Genomic DNA, 16,677 nt, shown 5'->3' with positions numbered 1-16,677 from the left:
GAGGCAAGAATGGAAGCACTGGGCCAAATGGAAGCTACTGCGGTATTCCAGGTAAAGGGTGGTAGGGCTCTGACCAGGGTGATGGTGAATGGGTGGAAGTCAGGAGACAGATCTAACAGGACTTGCCCAGTAGATGAGGGGCACAAGAGGAGGAGACCCTGAAAGATCCTGAGGAAAAACGTGGTGAGCAAGGAGGTTGGGGAGTCACATAAACGTTAAGTCTCATGGCACTCATTTTAACTGGCCCTTTGTTTATCAATGCATTTTTCTAACTATATTTTTATCAGTGTTCAACATTTCCTGTGCAATTTTTCCATTCTCTCCATCACCACCCTCACTTAATTTTTGGTGCTGACACCTTTTCAAATTTAAAATTTGTAATACATTAAGCCCTATAGGTTTAAATAATAAAATTCTCACACTACACAACCGTACCACAACTGCTCTGAAACTTACAGACCGCAGACTGAAATAGGGACAAAAGGATGAAAGCTGGACTAGATCTAAGGAAACCACAGCCAACAGGAGGCTCCCCTGTCCACCAACATCTATCCTTCAGGCTCAGTGGATGTTCAGTGCCTTATCCTCCTACCTTCTCTTCCCCTAACAAATGCTTCTCTGTAGTCAAAATCTAATTGATATTAAAGTGTTCTAAAGGGAACAAAAGACTAAAGTAAACAAAAAAAAAAAACTAATTGGGAAGTTACTGGAATCAACCAATGTGAAGTCAAAGGTACAGATTTAACTTTTTGGTCCTTTTTGGCACCCATGAAATAGTAAAGAGATGTTGAACATCACACAATGTGAAACACTGAGAATCTTTAAAATCTAATCGTGGCTCTAACTGTATAATGGAAAAGAGAATCCCAAAGTAATAGAGGAACTTTTGTATCACACAGAAAATAGATGCAGAGATTAAACACACACACACATGCACACACACACCCTTACTGACTTTCCAACTGCAGTGTATTCCTCCTATATATAAGGACAATCGCAAACCATGATATTTCTCTACAAGGTATTATTAAACAATAGAAACTTTCTCTAAAAGGTATTTAACTGGTCTTAAGCTTTATTATTTTAAAAAACAACAACATACATCTTTTTTTTCCTCCGGGAAACTGCAGCCTTATTCTGTGGCTTCCCACCATTCTCACCTACCCATATACAAAACACATTACATGTAAGGTAGTAGCATGAATTATCTCCCAAGAAATTTAAAATGAATGAAATGGGACTACCATCTGCATTAGATCCATAAAAAACCAAACAGATGCAAAGTCACCTTAACAAGTAGCTCCCAGGACAGTTGCCTAATATCTGCTTGAGAATATTAACATATCCAGAGAAAAAAAGAATTTATCAGTCAGAAGGTGAATGGGAAGAAGAAAAAAGCAACAGGGGTCAATTTTGTCAATGCTCTTCCAAGCACAGTTCAGGAGTGAGGAGTCTGAAGGGTGCACTGTAAACAGAGGCCACTGGAAAGGTTTTCTCTACAGAGGGAGGAGGCCCTTACACCCTCCACCTCCATCCCTAATATTCTCTGATCAAATTCCAAGTTCATAAAGCAATGAGCAACATTTGGATTATGATTTGACTCCCTACTTAAATTTGCCTGCAAAGGAGAGAATGTGCTAAGCATGCCGATAGGCGTACGGAAGTATTTCACCTAATAAGGTATGTAGGTGTATACATGTTCACATGGCATGTGTGCAGGCATGCACATGTGGGTATGTAATCTCCACCCCTCAGTCAGTGAACAGCTGAATGAGTCCATTAAGGACTGATGTCTTTTAAGCATGTATTGACAAAATTAGATTTCTAAACATACAAAGACCAGTGGAGTCCCCTGGACCATGGTTATTCTTTCAAGAAAATGAATACCCTCCTGCCAATGGACTTTGTGCTCCTTCATATAGGGTTAGAACTTCTACCTCATCTGTTAGACATACAGTGCCGAACAGAGTGTCATGCGTATCACAGAAATGCAATCGCCTGTTTAATTACAATCCAAAATACTTAAAAGTTGTGTTATGCTGTGGAAAATGATGACAGCCACAACTCCCATGCCTATGTGAAATGTATCATTTGAACATAAAAACCTGATCATTTTCAAAAGCATCTTTTACCAAATCAGTATACTATTGTCTAATGTTTCACGCAAATCTACAGCAAGTTATTCTACATATAGTAACAAACAGTTACCTGCTGGCTGTTAACAGATTACTTTGGCATATCTGCATTTCAGAAAAACAATTTGACAATATTAATGAAATATTCAATGACACACTCAATATTCATCCACGCCATCCATACATATACCTAAAACTACAAAAAAATATTGTACCAGGTATTACTGCAGTATGAAAATGCACATATGTGTCAAACCCTTCCCCCTCACACACCCAAAAACAACATCTCAGTGAACTATATTATTCTGCTTTCTCCCTCTTCCATAAGGAAGTTGCAGACTATCAGTTTGTCACTGATGCTTCTACCTACATACACACACACACATTTCATTAGATCTAATTATCACTGTCCCCTGTACACAGAAATGTCATGTCAGTGACTGGTTGCTGTTTATGGACATAAGCGAAGCTGCAAAGACCAATGAACACACATAAATCCTTTATGTGAAAATATTTTTTGCAAAGGACACTTACAGGGTAAAACATATGGCTTAACACGTGGCAGAATTTGAGTTTAAAAAATATTTATCTACTTTTTCATATTATTCAGACTTAATGTACTCTGAAGTGAAATTAATGTTTTAGTCTATCAAAAACCAATATGAACAAATATGCTTTGTTTCCTATTACCATTTTGAACGAGAGGAAAACTGAACTATCATATTGTACTTCCAGAAGCTTACCTGTTAGCGTACAGACGTGTTAATACAAAACAACTTCCCTAATCCACTAGAGTAAAATGTGTATTACAGGGAGATTAAATACCATAGGACAGAGAAATGAATGGACTTTCTTTGTATTGCTGTATTTTTCCAGGTAATTACATACTTTATGTCCTTAAATCATGAAAGATACCATAATAGTACACATGATTCTGTCATTCCATATATATACAACAAGATACATATGAGCGGGCTTCCCTGGTGGCGCCGTGGTTGACAGTCCTCCTGCCGATGCAGGGGACACGGGTTCGTGCCCTGGTCCGGGAAGATCCCACATGCCATGGAGCGGCTGGGCCTGTGAGCCATGGCCACTGAGCCTGCGCGCCCGGAGCCTGTGCTCCGCAACGGGAGAGGCCACGGCAGTGAGAGGCCCGCGTACCGCAAAACAAACAAAACAAAACAAAACAAAGATACATATGAGCACGTCAAAACATGTGAAACAGAAAAGTAGCATTGATTTATTGCTCAATATTAATAAAAACTGTGTCATTTGGTATAATGAAATTTATTACAACCAAAAATCAAAAGTGTATGGTAAATATAAGATTTTCTACCATACAGTTTTTATAAATGATTGTAAATCCTCTATAGAATTTTCACCAGGAGAAAAGTAATTATATGTCATAAGATACAATTTAAAATTGGCTAATTACTATTTATGTAACTTAGGTAAACATTGATGAGGGGTGAAAATACATACTCTCCACATATATATTTGATCAGTTAGCCATCTAATTAATAGTTGATACTGAATGAATAATGAAACTTTTGTCCAAACTAACTGGCAAAAGGCCAAAACCAGACAATGTAGTTAAGCAAGAACGGCTCATCAGAATACTAGGAAAGCAATTACTTTAGATGGAGATAAATATAGTTGTTTCTTAACATGAATAAAGAAAAATTAGAACTTTAAAAGGGAACAAACTTTTTTTTTAATTCACCAATGATACAATATAGCTGCCCCCAAATTACGTTATCTTTCATTTGCTCTCAAACTTCTCTAACTCAGCGATGAGGTATATTAATTACAAAATTTGTCAGGTAAACTTTAAAATAAGCTCATGTCTCCAAATATGCCACGCCAGATTTGAACGTGGTATTTATTTAAAACGTAACTGGACCAGTTAGTTTGGGTTTGAGATCATACAGTAATTTTTAGCTTTAATCACTGGTGGTGTTTTTTAGTTACAATGGAATATCTAGGAAGACAAATTTTCTCCATAATGTTTTTTTCCTTTCCTTTTGAGTTATTTATAAAACTAAAAACAATTATTTCTAGGTACTTAATTCTACCCTCCAGGGTATGAAGTGTATCTCTTATATAGAACACCTAGAATGCTTTTAAACTCAATGATAATTAAGAAACATCAAAGCAAACCCAGGGTGTTTCACAGGGAGCTAAGAGCCATCATCTTTTGGCTACTAAATGACATATTTCTTGTCCCCTGGAGTATCACCAAGAGTTTTTTACCCAAACAATAGATGTATTTTCCTAACGTAGCCTTTACGCTTCTGAGGATCAGATTATTCTGAGTTTTAAAAGTAAACTGCTAAGGGCAACAGAAGAAAGAATAGACAGATAAGACTACATCAAACTTAGAAACTTCTGTACAGCAAAGAAAGCAATCAACAGAGTGAAAAAGCAACCTACTGAATGGTAGAAAATATTTGCAAACCATATTTCTGATAAGGAGTTAATATTAAGAATATATAGGGCTTCCCTGGTGGCGCAGTGGTTGAGAGTCTGCCTACCAATGCAGGGGACTGGGGTTCGTGCCCCGGTCCGGGAAGATCCCACATGCTGCGGAGCAGCTGGGCCCGTGAGCCATGACCGCTGAGCCTGCGCGTCCGGAGCGTGTGCTCCGCAACAGGAGAGGCCACAACAGTGAGAGGCCCGCGTACCACAAAAAAAAAAATAATAATAATATATAAAGAACTCCTACATTTCAACAAGCAAAAATCAAATAATCCAATAAAAATGGGCAAAGGACTTGAACAGCCATTTCTCCAAAGAAGATATACAAATGGCCAACAAGCATATAAAATGATGCTCAACATCACTAATCATAGGGAACTTCAAATCAAAACAATGAGATATAACCTCTCATGTGTTAGTAAGGTCACCATTTAAAAAAAAAAATCAAAAGAACATAAAGTAACAAGCATTGACAAGGATGTGGAGAAATTGAAACCCTTATGCATTGTTGGTAGGAATGTAAAATGGGGCAGCAGCCACAGAAAACAGGAGGTTCCTCAAAAAATTAAAAATAGAACTACTATATAATCCAGCAACTCCATTTCTGGATATATATCCAAAAGAATGGAAAGCAGAATCTTGCAGAGTTATTTGCACACCCATGTTCACTGCAGCATCATTCACAATCGCCAAAGAGTGGACTCAATCTAAACGTGCATCTAAGGATGAATGGGTAAAGAAAGTGTGGTATATACATACAATGAAATATTATTCAGCCTTTAAAAAAAAGGAAATCCTGGGCTTCCCTGGTGGCGTAGCGGTTGAGAGTCCGCCTGCCGATGCAGGGGACACGGGTTCGTGTCCTGGTCCGGGAGGATCCCACATGCCGCGGAGCAGCTGGGCCCGTGAGCCATGGCCGCTGAGCCTGCGCGTCCGGAGCCTGTGCTCCGCAACGCGAGAGGCCACAACAGTGAGAGGCCCGCCTACCGCAAAAAAAAAAAAAAAAAGGAAATCCTGCCATGTGCTACAATGTGGATTAACCTCAAGGACATTATGCTAAGTGAAATAAGCCAGTCACAGAACGATATATACCACATGATTCCATTTATATGAAGTATTTAAAGTAGTCAAATTCTTAGAAAGTGGAATGGTTGTTGCCAGCATCTATGGGGAGGGGAAAAGGGGAGTTGTTCAATAGGCATAGATGTAAGTTTCCATTTTGCAAGATGAAAAAGTTCTAACAATCTGTTGCACAGCAAGATGCAGCTAACACTACTATACTGTATATTTAAGATGATTAAGTTATTAAATTTTATGTGATATTTTTATCACAATAAAAATAAACTGCAAAAGAACCAAGAACAGCTAAAATAATCTTGAAAAAGAGGAACAAAGTTGGAAGACACACACTTCTCAGTTGCAAACAATGCAAAGCTACAGTAATCAAGGCAGTGTGGTACTTGCACAGGGATAGACATATAGATCAATGGAACCAAGTGGAGAGTTCAGGGGAAAAAAACCCTTACATCTACGGTCAAATGATTTTCCCAAAAGGTACTATGATAATTCAAAGGGGGAAAGAATTGTTAACCAATGATGCTGGGAACAACTGGATATCCTCATTCAAAAGAATGAAGCTGGACCCCTACTTCGTATCATACACAAAAGTTAGCCCAAATGAATCAAGAGCTTAAACGTAAGAGTTCAAACTAAAAGGCTCTTAGAGTAAATTTTCATGAGCTTTGGTTAGACAATGATTGCTTAGCACACCAAAAGTACAAACGACAAAAGAAAAAATAAATTGGATTTTGTCAAAATTTAAAGCTTCTGTGCTTCAAAGGACACCATCAAAAAAAATAAGACAACCCACAGAATGGGAGAAAATATTTACAAATCTTGTATCTAATAAAGACTTGTGTCCAGAATACAAAAAGAGCTTACAACTCAACAATAAAAAGACAACCTAAATGGAAAAAGGGTAAAGGATTTAACAGACATTTCTGCTAAACAGAGAAGATATACAAATGGCCAATTACCATATGAAATGATGCTCAACATCACTAATCATCAGGGAAATTGAAATCAAAATCACTTTACACCCACTAGGATTGTTAAAATTAAAAGACAGATAGAAACAAGTTCAGAGAGGATGTGAAGAGATTAGGAAACCTATACACTGTTAGTGGGAATGTAAAATGTGCAGCCGCTTTGTTAAACGATTTGGCAGTTCCTCAAAAGGTGAAAGGTAGGGACTTCCCTGGTGGTGCAGTGGTTAAGAATCCGCCTGCCAATGCAGGGGACACGGGTTCGAGCCCCGGTCCGGGAAGATCCCACATGCCACAGAGCAACTAAGCCCATCCGCCACAACTACTGAGCCCACATGCTGCAACTACTGAAGCTCGTGCGCCTAGAGCCTGTGCTCCAAAACAAGAGAAGCCACCGCAATAAGAAGCCCGCGCACCACAACAAAGACCCAATGCAGCCAAAAACAAATAAATTTATTTAAAAAAAAAAAAAGGTGAAAGATAGACTTGCCACATGACTCAGCGATTCCACCCCTAGGTATATCCCTAACAAAAATGAAAAAGAACACATGCATACAAATGTTCACGGCAGCATTACTCGTAATAACAAAAAAGTGAACACTACTCAAATGTCAATCGTTGGATGAATGAATAAATAAAATGTGCTATAGCCATACAATGGAATGTTATTAATTGTACTTTTTAAGCATATGAATTGTACAGTATGTGAATTATATCTCAATATAGCTATTAAAATGGTAAACAGCTCTGATTATATAGTCCTATCACATAAAATATAAAGTGCTCCCACTGGAAAGAAATATAGAAATTACAAAACTCACTTGTTTTACCAGGGATGAAATGGAGGCTCTCAGACCTAGGTAGACTAGAATGGGACCTGCCTCTAAACCCAGTCACCGGGCTGTTCTCATTCTGGAGCGGACAGTGGTGCAACTGCTTTCCAAGGCGTGGTCAGCCAGCTGAGATACTGACTGCATGAAGAATAGGTGCAGGATTCCTTCAGAGAGTAGCTCCTGACATGCATTCCTTTTCTTTAACTACCACATGGCTTTTTGGGGGGAAGGTAAAATTACAGCCTCAAATGTCCCTCCTTCCTCTTCTACTTCTCCCAACACAAACCATAATGAATGGGAATGGGAATATTAGAAGGGGCAATGTTAACACACCCCTGCCTTGTCCGTGGGAAGGCCACCAGGTCACCTGAGATGATCAAAGTACATTCATCTGACTATCTGCACAGAACTTCCACCCAATGGTCAAGAGACTGGGACATGGCCCTGGGCTGGCTGGGCACTTAGTTGTCAATTACTGAATGAATATGTATTTCCCTGCAAAGGATCATCCCACCTGAAGAAAGGAATGTGGAAATAGCTCATCTCTCCTCCCTGAAACAAAGATAACTTGGCCCACATGACGCCATGAAAAGCTTAGCAGAGAAAGTTTCAAATACAACTGTGAAAAAATTAGCCTCGGCTAAAAAAGGTAAGGTCAAGTAAAACTTAAAAATCACTTTATAAGGATTCAGTAATAAATCATTCATATATTTGCAAAGCTACTGGGGAGCCCCAAAAGAGTTTGGTAAACTGACAAAAATTATTTAAATTAGAAAGACAAAAATATTCTAGTCGCCCCTAGCAACAAAGATTTTCCTAATTTAAAAAAATAAATGAACTTGAGGGTAAAGTTAGATGCAGGTATTATAATTTACCATTTTCTATTCAAATGTGTTGAGAATTCTTAAAGAGTAATCGGATGAATCTTAAGATGTTGAGAAATATTTTCCAATCCAAAGTCTGCAAATATTGGTCTTTATTATGATTTGCAAATAATCCAATGATCATCTTTTTCCTCCTTTACACTGAGGCAACAAGGCAAATGCATTTTTAAGGAATCAAGGGATAATACAAAAGATGCTAGAGGGAAATCAAAAGGGAAAAATAGTAACGTAGGAAAATAAATAGGCTACGTTATTTTACATGGATTTTAAAATACATATATGACATCTATGAAATATCTCAAATTCTTTTCTAGATATGGAAGAATTAACAAACTGCTAATAGATCCATTTACATAGATGATTCAGTCAGTATACAAAATAGTTATAATACACTGAATAGTCACCAGAAACATCACTTGGGTCCTCTGAAAGATTAAAAGATGAAAATAAGACTCTTCCTTGCTGTCCAACTTATTCAATTCTCCCCTCAAATGAAGTTTAGCTGAAAACAATGCGACTGACTTAAGCTCCGCACAGGCAAATCTTGGCAGCCCTCAACTCTGTCTATCTCCTTGGCCTGTTAAGCAAAATTCCTTCACAAACTGTTGGTCTCTGCAATAACTCCTACAGAGCTCATTACTGCCAGCATCGGCCTATCCCCCGTGTTGTGCATTTATTCCCTGGGATGCATATCAACATGTGGCACATGTCCTTGACGTGCACAGAAGGGCTGCACCCCAGGACAGCAGCATGCACGACAATAGTGTCGACTCTCACTTCTCTATGGTTGCTGGGATGTAACCGAGAAATCTAATAACTGTGACAGTGGGGCCTTTCGGTTTTTCCTTGCCTTTCCAGACAGTGAAGCTGCACAGACACTAATGAAAGGTTAAATGAATAGGAATGGTTGACAAGAGGTACAATAAAGAAGGAGCTTGGTAATCCAGACACTGAGCAGAGATCCTTGGCTCAAGCAGAGAAAGGACAGCACATCGTCGAGTCACAATATTTAAAACAGCTTGCTATACACAGAGGCTTTTGTGTCTGGGTACACGTCTGGCTTTGGACTAAAAAAAAAAAAAAAGACACTGAAAAGGAATTTCAGCATGGGGCACTTTGGCAAATGTAAGGTCATAATAAGAGAAAAATGTTTTGTGTGGGTTCTTACATCTTTGTACTGAACACAAAAAAGCAGAGACTATGAACTCGTGAACCACAAGTTCCAAGACAATACTGTACATTTTGACAACTATTAAATACTGTATCTAGAGGGGTGGCTTGATGCGATTCCCACTGGTAAGATATACATGCAGTGACTCATTTAGCAGCTCCACATTCCGCCTTCCTTGAGGAAGAATTCCTGAATGCTCATCTTAGAATTCTATAGTCAAGGTCCAGTCTTCAGTGATTTGTTATGAATACTACCACCAAAACTCTCAAGCCATCTTCCACTCACTGCAAAACTTCCCAGCAGCTTCCTGTAAGGAAACTGAATTTATCACCCTAGCAATGTGTAAAGTACAAGGCAAACTTTTTTGTAATTTCAAGTGACTGCAATAGTGAAACGTCCTCGACTAGAATTTTTAATTATGGAATTAAATTTTTTTCAGTGCCCCACTCACTATACCTTAAGGGAAGGTTATATTCCTTGGGGAACTGGTTTTAAATTATCATAACAAGGCTATTCAAATCGCCAAGAAAAAAGTGCTCCAGAATGTCAAGGGAAAAATAAAGCAAAAGGAAAAAAAAACTGACATTGTTAGATACAGATTTTTTTAAAGGATAAAAATGTATGACTCTGCTATGGCCAAACATTAAAAAATGATATATCTGTAAAACTGCTCCTATGCATAAGCACAAGTTAGAATACAGTTTCACAATAAATGGTAAAATCGTACTGAGAACATGCTTTAAAACAAGGGAGCCTCTTTGAACAGCCAAATTAAATTATAGCTGAACTCTTACTTGTACTGAGGGTTCTAATAAGCAACAAATAAAGACTTTTATTGGCTAGCAACATAATGAGAGCTACTGTGCAGAAGATTAAAAAAAGACCAATCTGGGTAGTTTATCTCACCGATTATATTATTTACTTAAATAGTAAATAAGTTTGTCCAAAGTAATGCTATTAAAAACTAGCATATAAATTTTAAAGCGCAATTATGATCAATGACCATTTAAAGTAAACATCACAAATTTTAGTGATAAACAAATGTGAAATTAAACAAATATTGAATTTAATACCACTTAAGTTCTATTTCTTTAAATTTAACTAATTTATTGATCCCTAATACACTGGCTTTATAAATGGTTTACTATTTATGCTTATATCATGAAGTATTTAAGGAGTTTTCTCTCCAAAGTACGGCAGTTATGCATATAACTACTTCAAAAAGAAAGGAGGTTGTCCTGAGTGAACAGAAAGAAGGTACCCCCTCCTCAGTGATTTGGTAGGAAGTTCCTTTTAACAGAACTTTGAAGGTTGGCCTCTTTAACAGACCTCCATCAGCTGACAAAGCTACAAACAGTACTTAGCAAACCAAAACAGATTTTAAATGTATCGGGGTGCATTTTGCTTGATCCTCAGATCATCTGAAAGGTAGAACCCTAGAAATCTTAGCTGACTATTTGACTATTCTTGGAGAAAGTTCTGCTGCTTCTATCACAGCTAAAAAAAAAACTACAATAGCACCTCCAAGCCTAAACACTAAGCCAGTACTCATTATCTCCTCTTTATCTGCAACATTCTGATTGCTAGAGTGACTTTAAAAAAAAAAAAAAAACCTTAAGTATATCTAATAAAATCGTGAGGCTCCCTCTAGCTCTTCAGAGAGGAGTTTACTAACCAATGATCCAATGATCCTATGTAATTCCCATCCAACAGGAAAGATTTGAGGAGGCTGCCTCCCTTCCACAGAAATGTTTTTCAACTGTTTCTTGTAAGGATGTAGATGGTAAATGAGACCAGCTGCAGAGGAATTCAGAAAGCACTGCTCCTCAAGTCCGCAATGAGTTAAGAATCTATTAACTGCTTCCAACCTAAGCTTTAGATACAAAATTCTATAGTGAAACTTTAACGTGTTTAAACTACATATACACTCCCAACTTAGATTTACCCACTTGCTAAAACTAAATTTAATAAAAAAATAAGGACATGCATGAGCATCTATCTACAGAAGTTGTTACTTGTCATCTGGTCTCAGTTCTAAAAACCTACATAGAAATTCAGGATCTTGAAATTTTTTAAAAACATTAACAGTGTATCTGTGGCTTTTATATAAAAGAGGCTGATGGTAATTTGTAGAAAACATGTCCATGTACCATGATATTTATACACAACACTGTTAATAACTTTTACTGTTTAATATTTTCTGCTATTCAGCCCTGGTATTTTGGGATTGTCGTTATTCAGAAGACTATAAATAATACAGTCCAAGTATGCCATTGATATTTAGTCTACCTTACAATAGCCATAAAAGACACAGTCAACTGGCAAATCATTTCAAACAAGTGAAAATGAAAAAATGCTAAATCGAACTCCTACTACTCATTAGGACCACCTTTCAAATACTCAAGGAACATTTAAAATTGTGTGGAATCGTAACTCTAAAATTAAAAATAAAGGGAACCACTACCCTCAAGTCATCACCTATTGGGGGCTCCCTTAATATAAGAAATATTCCCAGGAACAACAACAAAAAGGAAAGCTCCCCCCACCCCCCCGCCCCTTTTTGAGCCAGTGTCCAATTTCTTCTTTTCTGAACAGCTGTATTATCCAACTTAAGTTGCTCTGCTAATTTCGGTCCCACAAGGACTAACTTGGAAGGCAAAAAAATACAAGAAAAGATCAATTTGCTGGGAAAGATCAAATGAGAAAACTGTGGGGACAGCACCAGGTCAGCGTGTGGAGAACTAAGCAGACCTGTTCTTCATTAACTGTGGCTCTCTGGGGATGTCACACACTACCTGTCCGTGGGCTTTATTGAACTGCCTAACCCGCCTCTCTGTTCCATTCTTCTGGGCTCAAGTGAATCATATCCTGCTGCTGACAAGTTAGCAGGGGACTGCGGCTGCAACATGAAAGTACTTTTCTTTCTTGTCTAAATCAGGCAGATTTTTGAAAAGACGACACAGCATTGACTCGTGACATGGCAAGATGAAACGAGAGGTCTGGGCCGGTCTTGGAGCTGTGCAGATAAAAGTAATCAAATGACACTCCTGGAATGCAAATTGGCATTCTTGACTGCAGCAATTGCACAACCATGAAACATCCCTGACAGCAAGCAAGATTAGGACAAAATGTTATGTAAAGCACTGAACTCAAAAACTCTCACTTGAAAATTCAAACTGTTAACACTTACATTTTAATATAGCAATAGTCAGCTCCGCTTTTGTCTGCTGCTTTTGGTAATCACATATCCCTGCCTGACAGATATCTTACGTTTCAGGGGGAAGAAAAACGTCAGGTATTGATTGGGAAGGTACGACTGCTATTAATATTTTCTTCCTATTTATTTTTTAAAATCACGCGAGGTTGGTTCTTTTCCAAAGCCTTACATGCAAACAACAGCGAACTTAATATTCTCAAGGACCAGTTTGAGACTTTTCTCACACGATACTCAAACCGAGTTCACGTTCAGGCTCAGTATTACTTCCCTCAGGTGAAGACACTCCTGTACGTTGGTAAAGCGATTAGCAATCTGGATTTTACTACTCTCCAGGAACAGAAAGAGCAGCTCCAACTAAGAACTTCTTTAAGGCTGAAGAGTTTAAATAAAGCAGCTATAAATATAACACAAAACACAGATACCCTACGAAAGTTCACAAGGGATTTTTTGGGTGACTCCAAAGGGTCAATCAAGCAAGTTCTATTAACTTGCACAGGGTCTCACTACTCTTGAATACGTCCTCAAATCAGACACACTACACAGGAATAAATTCCACCACTTAAATAATGTATGTGCGTGCACAGTAACATCTAAAACTGCAGAATACAAAGCAGTGGGTGACAAATGTGCTTAACCACTGTTCAAAGTGATTAGTATTTGGGAATAGATGTGTAGACAAATAGTATACAGGCGAGGGGGGAAGGGAAGAAAAATACCTACAACCGGTTTTTACAGTGTTCTTGTGTAAAATGCGGCTATAAGTAAAACCCTCTAGTGCTAAACAGATATATTTAATATTTTGTTTTGACTCCTCCACTTAAATACAGATTCCAACCATTGCAACTGTCCACGAAGTACATAAGAATTAATAAAACAGGCCACTTCTGCCACTTTAATCCTGGGTACACAGGATTATTTTATGTCTTTTGTACATCAGTTTTACAACAGCTTGACTCTAGGGTAAATGCGAACCACCGTAAATCGCACACTGCTTTCAAAACCACTTTAATTTCTGTCAGCGTTACTGTAACCTCAGTCTTGGGCTCACGCTTTTTTTTTTTTTTTTTTTTTTGTGCCTGCATTTGACAGTCGCATCCCCTACACTCCAGTCGTGACTTTGATCACTGAAACAAGAGATGCCACATTAGGAGGAAGGGAAGAGAGAGAGAGAAAAAAAAATGCCAACCCACTATCTCCCTTTTTCTTACATAGTCCATCTACATGCGGAACGCAGTATATCAGAACCCCAAGAGGGGGTTACAACAGCAGCAAAGGGTGGGAGCAAACTAAAAGGAAGGGAGTGGTCCAGCCCCATTTCTAACAAATCACTTCCCCGAAAGCGGACAGAGCGCTCAGCAGCCGGCGAGCTAATTGCCAAGCTGCCTCGCTGCAGAGAAGCTGCTTCGGGTAGAGGGGCTGTGCTGGAATCTCGCTTCGCAACGCCTTCCCATCTCCTCCGCCACTTGCACTTAGAACTTTTTTTTTTTTTAATCTCAGCCTCACTTTACAGAGAATTTCACCCAGGTTTAGGTGGGGTTTTTTTTCTTCTTCTTCTTCTTTTTTTATCCTGCCCTCTCCCCGGGCCCCAAATGCCACCCTCCAGTCAATGTGTAAGTAACACAAATCGGCTCCCGTCGAACTCCACCTCAAAATCTCTCTTTAGGGTTGATTTTCCTGCCCTGCGTTTTGCACATTCTTCAGAAAACCTCCAGGAGCACTTCCTACATTTACAAAGGGAGGGTTCCCCAACGGGAGGGCGAGGAGGGGAAAATCAGAGGTGCCGGGGACCAGGCGGCGGTGTCCTCCCCGCGCGGCGCACCAGCGCGCCCAGGCGCCCACGCCCAGCCGCCGGCCCCGCACTCGCGGGCAAGTTTTAAAAGTTGCCGTGGGTCCAAACGGCGTTCCTCTCCGCCCCGAGCTCCTTCCAGCGCTCCATCAGCCCCCGCCTGCCTCCCGGCCCGTCCCAACTCCCCGGAGCCGCCCGCCCGCTTACCGCTCACCTTGCCCTGCCGGCCGCGAGAGGGGCGACCTTCCCGAGCCCCCCGAGCCCGTGCGCACACCCGCCCTCCCACCTGGAGCTCTCCTCCGCCACTCGGGCCAAGTTGAAGGGCGAATTCGGGAGCGGGACCGGGGTGGACTGAGGCTCTCCTTTCCTGCCCGCCCTCCCCAGCGCCCCCCTCCACCTCCCGCCGCTGAACTGGAGGAAAACACAGCCCCCGGGCGGCCCCCGAGGCGCGCCGGCGCGGGGCTCCTTTCTTCCGAAGTCTAGAATAAAAAGGAAAGGAGGGTGGAAACTTCTTACCATCTCGGCATGCTGGTTGTCAAGTGCAGCCCCCGCCTCTTCGTCTCCTCTTAGCGGCCGCGCCTGGACCAGCCCCTCCGCCGCCTCACGCTCCTTCTGTCTCGGCCTTTCTTTCCCTCCCCCTCCCGATTTCCTCCGGGCAGCCGCTCTCGCCGCCTCCGCCTCTCCCCGCCCGCCCGCGAGCGCCCTCGCCGCGGCCCCTCTGCGCTCAGGTGACTGACTGATTTACACCCGCGTGCAGGGTCGCCTTCGCTCCCCAAGTCGGAGCCTGCTGAGTTCCCCCGGTTCCTCGGCACAAAAAAAAAAAAGGAACGGACTGTCCCGGGAGGGGGCTGCTGTGGGGCGGGGTACGGGGGGAACCGGCGGGCGAGGTGACCTCGGGCGGATTTGCAAGCCGCACAAGTTTCTCCTCTCTCTCTGCAAAACTGTCGCGGCTACGATGTTGCTTCCCTTTTGCAAAATAAAAGTAGGTTGGTTTGGTTGTTTGTCCTCAGATTCTAGGGGGCTAATGAAGGAGGATGTATGTTTCTCCCGCGCCCTGTTACTTGTTTTCTCTCCCCCTGCTCTCTCTGGGGATGGAAAAACAACTTTGGCGCCCCCCCGGGGGGTGCGGGCTTGGAGGTGGAAGTGGCCGGTAGCGCCTAGCTGTCAAAAACGAGTGGGGGAGACCGGAGGGGAGGCTGTGAAGCGCCGAGGAAAGGGCGCGAACTTTATTCCGACTGCAGCAAACCGCGGCGTCGCTTTCCTTTTCGGGCACTCGCCCGTGTGGGTCCCCTATGACCAGTTCCTCCTCCCGATCCGCCGCCACCCCCTCCTCCGCTCCCCTTCCGTGCCCCCCGCGCTGCCCCGCGCGCCGCTGGGGAAGGCGAGGGAAGCGGAGGAAACCCCAGGGGCCAGAAACTCGAGACGAGAACGTGGTGGGCGAAAAGGCCAAAAGTTGCGCGCGGCTGGGGAGAAAAAAGTTTTTTGGTGGCGGCGTGTTTCGTGCCGGGCCAGACGCTGGCTTGCGGCGAGGGCTTCCTTCCCCTTCCCCTTCCCCTGGTCTGGGCCGAGGGCTGGAGACGCCGGGGGAGAGGAACGGCGCTGCCGCCTCCGCGGGTGCCCGGGGGGGGGGGGGAAGACCGGTCACATCTGTGGGTGACACTCAGCTGGCCCGAGTCGCCCTGCCCCGGAGATGCAAAAACGCTGGCTGCAGGCTCAGCGCGCACACGCCTGCCGCTGAAGGACATTTCTTCAATGCGGGCAAAACACACTCCCGGCCGCAAGAATGAGGAGGAGGGGGGTGAATTTAATCACCGTCATCTTCCTAACGTACACATTGTGCCAAAAACATCTCTGCGTTGTGCCGATTTATCATAGCCTGAACAAACTTTCTGCTTATCTGACAGGGGAGGGAGTCACAGGTTTCGAGCATCCACCCTCTGAGCACTTGGCAATCAGGTTCGGGGAAGACGAACGCTTGCTTGGCAGAACAACAGGTCTGGTTACCAGTTACTACTAAAAAGAGAAAATCATCTCTCCTTCCTTTCTCTTTTCCCCGAAGTAGAGGAAGAGACTGGCCAACTGCATTCAGAGGTCAGAATCAAATTCCTTTGAAAATACTCAGCCTTGG

At 41.8% G+C, this 16,677-nt stretch overlaps 1 protein-coding gene across 5 annotated transcripts in view; it reads right to left on the bottom strand.

Annotated features, from left to right (window-relative positions):
* Positions 1–15,160, bottom strand: part of BNC2 (basonuclin zinc finger protein 2) — a 425,725-nt gene extending 410,565 nt beyond the window's left edge. The window contains exon 1 of one of the 5 annotated variants that reach the window (XM_079927977.1): positions 15,066–15,160. In XM_079927977.1, the coding sequence (XP_079784103.1) occupies positions 15,066–15,068 (3 nt within the window). In that variant the 5' untranslated portion in view covers positions 15,069–15,160. Of the gene's footprint in view, positions 1–14,763; positions 14,848–15,065 lie in introns of those variants that run through there. The other 4 variants (XM_079927974.1, XM_079927978.1, XM_079927982.1 and 1 more) reach the window with 4 other exon arrangements.
* Positions 15,161–16,677: the final 1,517 nt, after the last annotated feature.

This window comes from Stenella coeruleoalba (genome assembly GCF_951394435.1).
Source record: "Stenella coeruleoalba genome assembly, chromosome: 7".
Classification (NCBI taxonomy): domain Eukaryota; kingdom Metazoa; phylum Chordata; class Mammalia; order Artiodactyla; family Delphinidae; genus Stenella; species Stenella coeruleoalba.
Note: the sequence above shows the minus strand (reverse complement) of the source record. Positions and strands in the feature narration are given on the sequence as shown.